Source organism: Phaseolus vulgaris, chromosome 3 (assembly GCF_000499845.2).
Source record: "Phaseolus vulgaris cultivar G19833 chromosome 3, P. vulgaris v2.0, whole genome shotgun sequence".
NCBI lineage: Eukaryota > Viridiplantae > Streptophyta > Magnoliopsida > Fabales > Fabaceae > Phaseolus > Phaseolus vulgaris.
The window spans coordinates 47,400,556-47,415,057 of NC_023757.2; the positions used below are offsets into that span (position 1 = coordinate 47,400,556).

The 14,502-nt window shown below is 35.4% G+C and overlaps 1 protein-coding gene across 1 annotated transcript; it reads left to right on the plus strand.

Moving 5' to 3' along the window:
- The first annotated feature begins 372 nt into the window (after positions 1-372).
- On the plus strand, positions 373-14,404 carry LOC137808266 (protein MRG1). Its single transcript, XM_068609295.1, has 11 exons — positions 373-589; positions 1,180-1,233; positions 1,477-1,490; positions 1,877-2,022; positions 2,915-2,950; positions 3,300-3,340; positions 3,708-3,809; positions 12,567-12,646; positions 12,814-12,983; positions 13,598-13,682; positions 14,133-14,404. Exons 1-11 carry the CDS (start codon positions 452-454, stop codon positions 14,221-14,223), a joined length of 957 nt encoding a protein of 318 aa, XP_068465396.1. The 5' UTR covers positions 373-451; the 3' UTR covers positions 14,224-14,404.
- The last annotated feature ends 98 nt before the right edge of the window (positions 14,405-14,502 follow it).

A 14,502-nucleotide genomic window follows, 5' to 3' on the forward strand; every position in this document is an offset into this window, starting at 1 on the left:
AACACATTTTATTAATTCTGGATTTATTAATCCGGAAATAAAAAAAATGTACTGTGGAAAGGATATTCCAGAATGATTTTTGTCTTTTGAATTTCTATTTTGAAAACACTCTTTAGTTACAAAACCCCTATTCTTTAAATAAGTTTTAATTACGAAATCCATATTCCAAAATTAAATAAAACTGTAAAAGGGTAATTTCAGCATTTTAAAGAATGTAGGGGTACAAGAAGAAAAAATGTAAGGGTGCAGAAACTCCCCCACTTAATTGTGTATCTTAATGTATTATTTGTTATACATTATATTATATTATATATAATATGTAAAATAAGGGAACAACTAAAAAAATCCAAAAAGGTCCCACCTCGGTAGAGTAGGCACTTTATTTTGTTCACTCAGAGCGTGTCGTTTTCCAGTTCCCGCCCAGTTCCATTTCGCTCGCTCCAACTCCACCATGGGAAATTCGTCCAAGGACGATTCCGCCACCTCCGTCGACGCCTCCGCTGGCGACGTTCAGCCCTCCAATTCCGGCGTCTACTCCGAGGGCGAGAAAGTGCTCGCCTATCATGGTCCTCGCATCTACGAAGCCAAGGCACCTTTTACCTCTCCCCTTCCCTTCTCTTTCAATTTTCTTTTTCAACGTTTTCTTTTCTTGATTCTTTCCAGTTCTTCTTGTTCTTTTCGTTTGGAATTTTATAATTACCGTTTCCGAAACAAACGGAAAGTTTGCCGTTGCTAAATACTCAGTAACCATTCCGCACTGGGGTTTTTCTGTGTTGGGGATTTTTTATCATTTGTTTTGTCTGTAAAATTAGCCAATTCTCCTTTCTTTGACTGAATTGTGACTTAGCAGTTTTTCTTGTTATGTTAAGGATAAACTTTGAGAGGTCTTTTTACGGTTTCTCGCCATTTACCCTATTTTCTGTTGTTCATTTTAATTTATCTATAAAATTTTAATGGTGATTATATCGCGTCACTTGTAATTTTCTATCGTGTGATTGATTTCATGTTGTTGTTAGGGTTATTTCAATCAGTCTTTGTTGGGCTACGTTTGCCTAATGTAAGGTTTCGCAGTAAATAACAGTTGTGATATAATTTACTGCAGACAGAGTGCGTTTTTATACTGGTTTTTCCCTTGTCTTTTTGTAGTTGTGACCTAATCTACTGTCTCATTTATGTCAGGTGCAAAAAACTGAGATCAGAAAGAGTGAATGGAAATACTTTGTTCACTACCTTGTAAGTTCAACCATAAGATTTCTTCCCCTGCAGCCTAATTTACTTCATTCTGTAACGGCTTAGTCGTTTCTTTTGATCACTCATCTCTTGAGTGTTCCTTGATTTAACTTTTCAAATTGATTAAAGTTTTAGCCTGAAAGAATTGAAGTCCTCAATCTCACTTAAAATGTTAAACATTTGAAAATTTCAAATGATTATGGGATATGCTATTGATTTTAGTTGTTTCATTTACTATTTTTGCAGGGCTGGAGTAAAAAGTGAGTTTCTTATCTTTCACTTGTTTCATTTAATGTAACAGAGGTACAAATGGCAACCTTTCCATGACAATTCAACCTTTCAGTTCACAATGTGTTATGGAATATTATAATTGTTGTTGTGTACATGGTGTGACTCAAAATTGCTTAAGAAAAAAAACATCAAGTGAGAAACAGAGTTAGTACTTGCAAAATTTCCAAGTGAAGCTCTCATTTTAAATGGCAATGAAAGTAGAACATAAGGTACTTGTTGCAAGGCTGTGTAATAATTAATCTATAGATTTTAGAGAGAATCATCTTCATATTTTTGGCTATAATTATTTGATATTAATGATTATTTTCCAAGCAAAAGGTTACACAGAATCATTAAAATGTGTATTTCCGAACAGTTGGGACGAATGGGTAGGTGAGGACAGGTTAATGAAACATACGGAAGAGAATGTAATGAAACAGTTGGCCCTAGACAAAAAGCAAAATGTAGACAAGAATGTTAAGTCTGGGCGTTCAACACAAGCAAAGGGCAAAACTTCTACAGGTAATCAGTGCTCTCTTTCAAATGGTGATAATTTACCATGACGTTTCTTGAAGCTTTTGCTTATCTAGTTTGTTCTTAATGAATCTGAAGTCCGCTAGTTCTTGATTGGAAAGATTAAATATTTTCTTTTCATGACTCTCTTTAACATTTGGATTGTGCATTTATTGAATTTTATAATTTCAATTGTTGTGCCTATTTTTTCTTTTTGTTTTTACCTAAAGGTTATTTTGCTTGCTTATATATACATATATACATATTATACATGTCTATATAAATATATATGATATCCGTAAGTTGCAGATGTGGAATCCTTAAGGCCCGTTTTTTACTAAAGGTTATGTGCTTTACGTTCTGAATGAGTGATCAATAGTGACTAATGAGGTCTGCAAAGGGACCTTCAACAATGGACCTATGATAGTTTTGGTCAACATTTTATTTTGAAGATAGTTGGTTTTTATTGGTAAAGGGATATTTAGACTGTTCAAAGGAAAAGGAATCAAGATAATATGTCTAGACTTATCAGGTGCTTTGCATGCAAATTTCTACTGTACAAACAATGTAGTAGGTTTTGATAAATGATAATATTAATAAGTACATTTGATTTCCTTTTAACACACTACTTTTGGGAAACAAAGTGAGTGTTACCTCTGACTAAAATTAACTCTGGTCCTTCCATATAAGCACAGGCATTTTTGTGATGTCATCTCAAAATTGTTACAGTATATTCAACCATCTGTTATTGAAATCCAATTTCCCCTGTTTTAAATACTTGACAATACGTGTACACAGTTGGACAGGGACCAAATCCTTTTTTCTGTATCGTGTTGGAAAGACTATACTTTGACTAATTTTTGCTAGCTTGATATTTTTACATTTGTTTTGTATGCTGCAGATGCCAAAGCGGATAAAGAGGATGTCAAGAATAATGGTATTCATTAAATTTTATCCTTCACTTTCCTTTTTTGCATGTGCATCCTGCTTGAACACACACATGTAGATATGCATTTTTAAGTAACAAATCTTTGTACTTTTTTTGTCTTTGAAATTTTTAACTTGGCCTTCAGCCATCTCATTTTTATTTAGGCTTGACCCTGGCCCACACTAGCCCAATATTTTTACTTTTACAATAAAGCCCAACACATTACAGTACTTAAAAGTTGGACCTCTTCTCATTTGAATGTAATGGAATTGTCGATTTGTTGAGTTTAAAAATGTTATGTTTTCTTGCACAGTAGAATTTTTATGCACTAATAAGTTATACCTTAAACTCTTTGCAGTGTCTAAAGGAAAGAAACGAAAGATTGATTCTGGAGTTGAGGTTTGGTTTATTTTGTGGTTTAATTACATTCCTGGCGTTCTTTATTCTTAATTCTTAAACCCTGAAAGATTTATCATTTGCATTCAATTTCTCTTCATATAATGAATTAACTGGTGGTTTGTTTGCTTTTCATTTCATATGATAAAATCAAAATGCCATCATACATACCAGGTGTTCTAAAGGAGTAAGGATGAAACTAAAAATAATAATAAGATGAAGAGGTTCAGATTTCAATCTTTGTTTCCTTAATAAAATGAAAATACCTGAGTTTTTGTTTGATATTTGATTAAATGTTTTCGGAATTTCTAATTTTTGCCTCTACTCTCATATGAAAATATTCTGCTAAGTGTTGTTTTCTAATTTTTAGAAGGGCAGCGGGTCTGTTGAAAAGCTTGTCAAGATTCAAATACCTGCAACATTAAAGAAACAACTTGTTGATGATTGGGACTCCGTGATTCAGCAGGATAAGGTACAAGGAAAACTATTAAAGTCACTCTTTGTAGTTGTCCTCTCATATATGTTAAGTGTTAGAATAGGTAATCTTAAATAGATATTATCGAAAAGCTGCAATATGCTTGTGCTGTTCCTAGTCTTTGGATATGATCTTTCTTATTCTTTTCTCTTTCCTATCATTCATTGTATCCGAGTTTCCAATGTCATATAAAGTTCCAATATATATGAGAACCTAAGAGATGGGAATTGAACTCTCTAATTTATTCTCTATTCTTTTGTATTCATTTCAAGTTGGTACTAGAGTCTATCCTAGCAAGGTTTGCTGGGCTGGCCTATTGTGCCACCTGCTATCAGGCTACTATTGGACCATCCACAAATATTTAATCTCACGTTTAAGAAGTTTAGGTGTTGGTGTGATGGGGTCTAAGAGAAAACAAACGAGAGGAACAAAGTGAAACTCTTATTATTTCATCACACTTGAATTAAGATTACATTAAGAGCTATTGTTAATAATAGCTGACAAAGGTAAAAACTAACATCTGTAAAAACTAACTATATTTATTTATACTAGCATCCCCCCTCAAACTCAAGAAGATTTTTCACTAGAAAAACTCTTCATGTTGAGTTTGCCTCTAAGAAAAGCAAATGAGCTGAAGAGAAAGGCTTGGTCAGCACATCTGATCATTGATCAAGGGCGAGAATATGATAAATTTAGAGTTGATTTGCCATAATCTTCTCCCACACAAGGAAAACATCAATCTCCATGTGTTTATTGTGATTATGAAATACCGGATTGTGAGCAATAGACACAACACTTCGATTGTCACAAAGAAGAACAAAGAACATTAGTAAAGGAAACTTGCAATTCAATAAGCAACATAGAAATCCATGTTAATTCAGTGGAATTTTGAGCCAAACTTCTATACTCAGCCTTAGTACTAGAACAAGCAGTAACTTGCGCTTTTGAGACCACCAAGATAATAAATTGGGACTAAGGAAGATGGCTGCTCCTGAAGTAGAACATCTATCATCAATGTTTGATGCCCAATCAACATCATGAAAGGCTTTTAAAGGACAAAGGTTGAGCAAGAGATGCAGGCTGAAATTGTAATCCATGAAACAAAGTACCTTTAAGATATTGTAGTATTCGTTTTACCACAACCCAATGAGAATTCTGTGGTTTGGCCATAAAATGACAAACTTTGTTCAGAGCAAAGCTGATTTCTGGTCTTGTAAATATTTCAAAGCATCTACTACTAAGTGATATAAGGTAGGGCCTGAAAATAGATCAACCTCAAACTTGGATAACTTGCAATTAGAAAACCATAGGGGAAGAAATGGAATGAACTTATGCCATATGTGTGTTGTGAAGTAAATCTCAAATATATTTGCTTTGAGTCATGATAATAGACTTATTGGGTCAATGTTTAATTTCAAGACCAAGAAAATAATCAAGATGACCAAGTTGTTTCAGAGAAAAAGTTGCATTAAGTTTGGTTGGATTATCTTGAATCAAAGTAACAAAGATACCAATGATTATGATATCATCAACATAGACCAGAAAATATATAACTTGGGATTGCTTTCTGTATATAAAAAGAGAGGAGTCACATTTGCTAACAAATCCAAATTGTGCAGTTTGTAGTCTGTCAAACCATTGTCATGGTGCTTGTTTTAATCCATAGAGAGCTTTATTTAATTTGCAAACAAGAGATTTGTCATTCACTTCAAATCTAGGATGTTGTGTCATATAAATTGTTTCTTCAAGGAGACCATTCAAAAAGACATTATTGACATCAAGTTGAAACAATTTCCATCCATAGGAGATAGTAAAAGCAAGAACAATTCTGATTGTAAGAGGCTTCGCTACTAGAAAAAGGTTTCATGAAAATCAAAGCCATGTACTTGATGAAACCCCTTAGCTACCAATCTTGCTTTATATTTATTTATAGAACCGTCTCAATTTTCCTTGAATCTAAATACCCACTTACTGCCAGCAATCCGTCTATGAGGAGGTAGAGACACTAAGTCCCATGTCTTTTGCTGCGTAAGAGCTTCATATTCCTTAAGTGCTTGCTTAACACTTGGAGGTTCAGAATGAGAGGGAAACAATGAGAAGAAGAATTATGGATTGAAAAGAAGCATGGAATGAGTCTTCATTACTGGTGCAGTTTTAGAAACAGAGACAAAGGCAAAGGGTGATGAGTGAGCTGTATTAGGAATAGAGACAGACTCAGAAGATAGTGAGTTAGAGGTTTAGATGGTGTAGTACTAGACTCAGGTGTAACAAAAGTAATTGGTAAAGGATTTGGAATTTTGAGGTGGTGTAAGAGTGAGACTTAAGCTAAAATACAAATTTAGATCTTTGACAGAGTAGGGTGCATGAGGAAAATGATCAGCATAAGAAAACCTATGTTCATTAAACAGAACATCCTTGGAGATATATACTTTTCCACTTGATGATAGACACTCATAACCCTTGTGAATTTGAGAATATCCTAAGAACAAACCCTCCTCAGATTTAAAATCAAGTTTATGAGGACGATAAGGTTTAGTGGAAAGAAATAGATGAAATATATTTCTGAGATATCTTACAAATGTGATTACAGTCTCTATTTATAGACTGTTTTACAACCTAATTAAAGAAAGAAATAATAGACAATGAAAGCCAGAAATAATGAGTGTTTAAAGTTGTACAAATCAAATAAAATCAAATCACTACCAAATCTGTCCTAATAAATATAAAATGGAATCTGCACTTAATTATAACATAATTCTCCTGATTATGCAACACTCCCCCCTCAAGTTGGTGAATGTATATCTATCATTCCCAACTTGCAAGTAAGATCTTCGAATTGTTTTGTGGAAAGTCCCTTAGTAAACATATCTGCCAATTGGAGTCTTGAAGGGATGTACTCAGTGGCTATAAGACCATCATCCAACTTCTCTTTAATAAAGTGTCGGTCTATCTCTACGTGCTTTGTTCGATCATGTTGAACCGGATTGTGTGCAATACTGATAGCGGACTTATTATCACATGCCAAACCCATAGGAGCTTCATATTTTATTTTTAGGTCATCAAGTATAATCTTCATCCATAAGAGTTCACACACCCCTTGAGCCATGGCTCTAAATTCTGCCTCTGCACTTGATCTTGCAACTACATTTTGCTTCTTGCTCCTCCATGTCACCAGATTTCCACCCAAGAACATGCAGTACCCTGTGGTGGATCTCCTATCAACAATCGACCCTGCATAGTCAGCATCAGTATATACTTTCATGGATAAGTTTTTCCCCTTTTTGAATAGCAATCCTTTTCCTGGAGAGGCTTTTAAGTACTGAATAATTTTATCTACTGCCTGCAAGTGTCTTTCTCTTGGATCATGCATAAATTGACTAACCACACTAACCGCATAGGCTATATCTGGCCTAGTGTGTGAAAGATAAATGAGTTTTCCCACAAGTCTTTGATATTGTGTCTTCTCCACTTTTGGGTTTTCCTCATCATTCCCAATCCTATGATTTTGCTCTATTGGCACTCCAGTGGGCTTACAACCCAACTTACCAATCTCTTTGAGAAGATCAAGGATGTATTTCCTTTGAGAAATAAAGATGCCCTGTCTCGAGTAAGCAACCTCTATCCCAAGGAAGTACTTCAGCTTCCCAAGATCCTTCATTTCAAATTGAGCAGCTAGTCTCTCCCTCAAATTTTGTTTTTCAATCTCATCATCACCTGTAATAATCATATCATCTACATAGACCAAAAGTAGAGTGAGTTTACCATTCTGAGAATGTTTTATAAACAGAGTATGGTCACCTTGGCTTTGTCGGTACCCCAAAGATACCATAGCTTGAGTAAACCTTCCAAACCAAGCACGAGGTGATTGTTTAAGACCATACAGGGTCTTCTTAAGTCTGCACGCCTTATTCCCTTCATTAACAATACCATAACCAGGTGGAATCTCCATGTATACTTCTTCCTCCAAGCTTCCATGCAAGAAGGCATTTTTAACATCAAATTGATGCATTGCCCAACCAAAGTGTGCTGCCAGGGAGAGAATAATCCTGACGGTATTCATTTTTGCCACTGGAGCAAAAGTCTCTTCATAATCGATCCCATAGGTTTGAGTGTACCCTTTTGCAACCAACCTTGCTTTATACCGATCGAGTGTGCCATCAGACTTATACTTAACTGTGTATATCCACCTACAACCCACTGCTTTCTTATCTTTTGGTCTCTCTACAATCTCCCAAGTCTCATTCCTTTCTAACGTGCTCATTTCTTCATTCATGGCTCGAATCCAGTTCTCATCTTTTAAGGCTTCTTGTACCGATGAAGGGATTTTGATAGAATCAATAGCTGAAAGAAAACTCTGGTGCTGCATAGAAAGTTTTTCTGTAGACACAAATTGGGATATAGGATATTTGGCACAAGATCTTTTTTCTTTTCTCAAGGCAATAGGTAAATCATTTAGGTTAGGTTCAAAAGCAGTATTTAAGGTGTCCTCAAGAGTCTCACTGGTATGAGTTCTTACCTCCGGTTCAGACAATTGAAGTTGCTGTTCGACCAGGACGGGTTCTTGTTGCCTTCGCTGATATTGTTTTCCAAAATATTTGTCTTCATTATTCTTCTCTGGTAATGATGTTGGTGCAGGGTCTTTGTCATCCTCCCTAAGAACGAAATCCTGCAACAAAGGAAAAGGTGGCAACTCAAGGTCCTCAGCTTCTTGAATACTCTCCCCCTGAAGCTGAGAACTAGGAAAGAAAGACTCTGTTTCATGGAAGGTGACATCTTTGGAAATATACACTTTACGACTTTGAGGATGATAACATTTGTACCCCTTTTTGTTGGGGGCATAACCGATGAAGACACATTTGATGGCACGAGGATCTAACTTACCCCGATAAGGACTATGAACATGGACAAAAGCAGGACAACCAAAGACACGATTATGAAGACTATTCAACATGGGAATAGAAGGATAGAATGTGGTCATAACCTGAATAGGAGTAACACCCTCTAAAACCCGAGAGGGTAATCTATTAATCAAATAAGTGGCAGTCAGGACTGCTTCCCACCAGTAAGATCTAGGAACAGATGTTTGGAAAAGTAAAGCTCGAGTAACCTCAAGGAGATGACGATTTTTCCTTTCAGCAACCCCATTTTGTTGAGGAGTGTCCACACAGGTTAATTCATGAACAACTCCATTTTCCTCAAGGAACTTGGAAAGGTTTTGGTTCACATATTCTCTTCCATTATCAGAACGCAATCTCTTAATTGGACTTTCAAATTGTGTTTGAATCATTCTGTAAAACTTTACAAACAAGTGAAAAACTTCAGACTTATCTTTCATGAGGAATATCCAAGTAACCCGAGTACAATCATCAATAAATGAAACAAACCATTTTGCACCCGAGATATTAGGAATAGGTGAAGGTCCCCATACATCTGAATGAATAAGATCAAAAGGTTTAGAACTTTTATTACCATTGGGAGGAAAAGTTGTCCGATGGTGTTTAGCAAACTGACAAACATCATAATGAAATGACTCAGCAGACACTTTTGTAAATAAAACAGGAAATAAGGACTTTAGGGTACTAAATGGAGGATGACCAAGACGTCTGTGTTGAAGCCATATTTGAGAGGATGACCAAGATTCACGACCTTGCTGAAAATTAGAAGTGTGTGCCTGTAGTCTAGCACCCTTTTTACTTTCTTCATGTTGTAAATAATATAACCCGCCCTGCTCTTTAGCAATTCCAATAGTCTTCCCCGTGGCAAGATCCTGAAAAACACAATGGGAAGGGAAAAATACCACTGCACAATTTAAATCTTGGGTAATCTTTTGAATAGACAAGAGGTTATTGGATAGTTTGGGAACATGAAGCACATTTTTTAAAGGAAATGAAGGTTGAAGGTGAATGTTACCACAACCATTAATGGGGGTAGTGGAACCATTAGCAACAGTAATATATGGCTTACCGGATAAAGTAGTGTAGGATGGAAAAAAAGAGGAATGAGGTGTCATATGATCAGTAGCACCAGAGTCTATAATCCAGATATTTTCAGTACTAGAAGCATTAAAGGATAAAAAACTAGAACTCTTACCACTCATAGTAAAGGAACAATAGCTAGATGGCTTACTAAGGGAGTCCATGAGAGTTCAAAACCAACTTTTTTCAGATTGGCAAAATTTGATCCTGTTCACGCACAAAAAAAAATCCGCCGGAAAAATTTTCCGGTGGCGGTTTCCGGCGAGCAGTGGCAGTTCTGGCGAGCGACGGAAGTGGTGGTCGGTGGTGGTGGTCGGCGGTGGTCAATGGCGGTGGCAGTAACGGTCAATGGTGCAAGGTGGTGGTGGTGATCAATGGAGAAAGGATAAGGAAAATAAAAAGTTGCAGCAATGAAGGCTGTCCAACAAAAAAAATAATTGCAGCAATGAAGGCTGTCAAGAAAAATGATTACAGCAATGAAGGCTGTCAAGGAAAATGATTACAGCAATGAAGGCTAAAAAAAAATAAATTGCGGAAGCAGAGTAGGTATCAGAGCCATTTTGAGCCTATCCTAGCGAGTATTTGTTGGGCCTATCGTGCCACCCGCTATCGGACCACCCAAAATATATAGTTCCACGCACGAGCTTCTATCTATCACTCTCGGCGTGAGGGGAGTGTGTTGGAGATCCCACATCGACTAGAGATAAGGACATTTCATAATATATAAATGGGTGCAAACCTCACCTTATTGAACCGGTTTTATGGGGCTGAGTTAGGCTTAAAGTCCACTCTGTAATAGGTTTTAATAAAGGAAAGTAAGCACAACCAAAAAGCTTTGAGAAAAAAAATAAAAATCTTAATCTTTATTAAAGAGAACAAAATAAGGTATTGCAAAGTTTAGAGAGGCTGTAGGAAGCCTATTTATAAGATGTACAACAGGGGTAAAGGCATAGTCCCAACATTGTAAAGGAAGAGAAGCATGATGCAATAAAGTGAGACCCAAATCAACAATGTCTCTTTTTTTTCCCTTTCAACAGCATCATTTTGATGATGTGTATGAGGACAAATGAAATGAGTCTGTGATTAATACCATGATGGGCTTAAAAGTTAGTAAAATGTTGATATTGTCCACTGTAATCAAATTGAATATTTTTTAATTTTTGAATTAACCTTTAACTCAACCATTGATTTGAAGGTTTGAAAAAAATCAATGTTCTAGCTTTAGATTTTATTGGAAAAATCCAAGTGAACCTTAAATAGGTATCAATAAAGGGCACATAATATTTATATCCTACATGAGGTAAGGTGAACAGGTCCCCAAAGATCAATGAACTTAGTTCTAAAGGAGAATAGACAAATTTAACATGAGTCATTACAATTTGCATTACATGATTGTTTGGATGACCAAGTCTCTTGTGCCACAAGCGGACATTGTTTTGTACAGAAGACAAATTGACAATATTTGCTTTATTTGTATCAGCTTTAGCACTACTAAACAAAGAGCTAGTTGTGGCCGACCAACTGCGAAATTTAGTGGTTGATTGCAATTGAGGGGGATGAAATCAATTGTCATTTTATTTGAGAAAAGTTCTTGCCTAAAGAAATATGTACTGAGTTTGTTGGATCCAGTGATCAACTTGCATGTGTTAACAAAATCCTTGAGATTGTCATTTATTTGTTCTAAGTTTGGCACATATAATTTGTATGCTCCAACCTGAGAGAGACTATAATAGGTCTTCTTAAATGGACTTTATTGAAAAGCTGATGTGCTTTGTGCTGTACCTAATTTGTAGATATGACATGTCTTATTCTTTTGTCTTTCCTCTCATTCATTGTATCTGAACTTCCAATGTCATTATAAATACGAGAACCTGAGAAGGGGGAGTCAAGCTCTCTAATTTATTCTCTATTCTTTTGTATTCATTTCAAGTCTAAGAATATGCACATTTATAGAGTAAGATTTTATCCATGTTTATGGTAAAGGTGATCATAGCCCCCTGAAACCTCGAGCCAAGTTTTAACGTAACAGCAATTTGAAGCCATCTGACTGTGGTTTAGAGGGGCAGTTAGTGTTAGTTAGGGCTGTCATTCTGACTTTTATAATTTACGAGAAACCAATGCTTCTTGGTGGTCCTTTCACAAGGATAAACCCTTGGAAGAGAAAAGGAGAATTCTTTCACTCATTTTCTGTAGTCTGTTCCATTTCATTCTGCAATAATCAGTTTTTTTTAGGTTCCTAAACAGGATAGACAGACCACAATAGTTCAGTGAAACCTGTCTTAGTAAATTGTTGATAATATCATTCATTATAACTAAAGGTTTTGGCTCTTCTGAAGTGAGAAATGTACTGTAGAGGAGGATTAAGTGTAGGGTGACGAGAGTTGATCTGGAAATTAACAGTGAGATTTAAACTGAACTGCAACTCAACTCATGAATAGCACGTGTGTGTCTTCTCAAAATTTCCCGTATTTGTTTGGCCTTACTTTCCCCCAGAAGGCAATCTTCTTGGTTCTTCAGATTTCAGATATAATTCTTTATTAATTTTCTGAGCAAGTTAAAGAGAATTATGGCACTCAAGTTCCATGGTTGAATTATATGATACAATACATTTTTGAGTTTTTCTTTTTTGGCTTAGAGTTTGTTGATGATGGTGTTGTTTTGGTATTGATGCTATGATGGACTTTTTAATACTGTCTTATTTAATCATCACTTTAAAAAGTTATAGTCCATTTTAATGTGTGAATCATTCCATAATGTTTTCTTTTGTTGTTCCCTGTAGCTCGTAAAACTTCCTCGTTCACCAACTGTTGATGAAATTCTGACAAAGTACCTTGATCACAAATCAAAGAAGGATGGCATGTAAGAATTGATGGATAGTTAAAAATTCTTATCCTTCCTCCCTTTCTATTCTGGCTTGATAGTTTTATTATTTATTCATCTCGTACATTTAATTGTTTCTATTAGATGCAAGCTTGGGACACCTTATACTAACGAGGAAACCATGCACTATTTCTGTGTGATAACAGGGCTCCTGATTCAATAGGAGAAATTTTGAAAGGAATAAGGTGTTATTTTGATAAAGCATTGCCTATGATGCTCTTATACAAAAAAGAACGCAAACAATACAATGATGCAATTGTGGATAATGTATCTCCCTCAACCATTTATGGAGCTGAGCATTTATTGCGCCTCTTTGGTATGATTATTACTCTTTGCTGATCCTAAGTGTATTTGAAAAAAGGATATTGTGCTCGTGAACACCCTGTGTTTGCATTGTCTTGGTGGTACACGCTTACTCTTTATCCTCACTTTTGATTTTTTCCCTTAATTTGAGTGGTTCTAATAGTTCACTCTTTATCTGCTAAATTAAAAGACATTACTCTTCATCCCTTCTCTCATGTTTTTCTTTCTTTCTTTTGAGGGTGATTTTGAGTTAGTATTAAGAGAAGGTTCTGTCAGCTTTGCTTGATGAAAGTTGAAATTTTCACATTTTTTGTCATTTAATGTTTCATTGCTAGTTGCAAGAATATGATTTTAAGTTTCGATCCCATCAAAGTTTTAAGTTACCTAATTTTTTATCTGCCTGTAAAATGTAGACATCTCTGCTCATTTAATGTTTCCTGGCTAGTTGCAAGAGTTTAGTTGAGTTTCAATTCCATTAATGTATATTTGTGTTTCTAGTCTTTACGATGATGGAATATAGTTATTAGGAGCATAGCATTTGAATGTTACCCTGGATCAACATATCTTATTGGATTTTATACTATGTTTTGCAAAACGATCATGTATTTTTCTCTCTTGTTCTTGCAGTAAAGTTACCTGAGCTTTTGACTTATGTAACTATTGAGGAGGAAACATTGAATCGCTTGCAGCAGAAATTGCTCGACTTTCTCAAGTAAAAACCGAAACCCAGTTCATTCATTATATTTAGAAAATTAGACACTACTATTACTATGGAAATCCCATTACTTTTCAAAGTGTTCCAATACATACTGCACTATATAATCTGAAATAATGACACCATTGTCAAACTATTCGTTAATATATCTCCTCTTCGTAACCTTGATTACAATTTCATTTTGTAGCAACACATTGAAGTTAATTTCCATCTAGAAATCAAAAGAAATTCAGTTTTTAATAACTGTTCACTTACTGATATATGTTTTCGGTGATTAAGTGAATAAAGTAAAAGAAATGTGTACTTTCCCGGCATAGTTCACTTGTATCACTTTTCCGTTGGGGAATGTATTTCTTTTCCTGTCAGGCTAAATAGGGTAATTTTTTAAAAATTGTTATGGTTAAGGTTTTGCTGCTGATGGTTTTTGTTAAAATAAAATTTTTGTAGGTTTTTGCAGAAAAATCAAAGTACTTTCTTTCTCTCGGCATACGAGGGCACCAAAGTCTCCGAAGGAAAAGGAAAGGGGAATGATGAATGAGAGGAAACGTTGAATCCTTGGTCTTCATCCTGTTGTACTCTTAATTGTTATAGACAGTATCTTCTTTCCCTTGAAAAATTAAGGGAAGAAACTCAATTGTTGTTGTAAGAATATTGACTAATTCATTCTTTAATTTTTAAAGTTTATACAAATACAATGAAAATGTTTGGTGGCTGAGGTATATATTATTTTTATATGTTACCTCTTAAGGTCTGGGAGGGATGAGCCGAAAAGGATCTCATGCTTGCATGTATCTAGCCTATAAGTTGGTTGGGCTAT

Bases quoted from the DNA above. Each gene is read 5' to 3' on its own strand.
- LOC137808266 (XM_068609295.1), top strand. From the start codon at position 452: ATGGGAAATTCGTCCAAGGACGATTCCGCCACCTCCGTCGACGCCTCC. The intron at 590-1,179 runs GCACCTTTTACC...CATTTATGTCAG, and splicing joins CTCGCATCTACGAAGCCAAG to GTGCAAAAAACTGAGATCAG. The intron at 2,951-3,299 runs GTATTCATTAAA...AACTCTTTGCAG, and splicing joins AGAGGATGTCAAGAATAATG to TGTCTAAAGGAAAGAAACGA.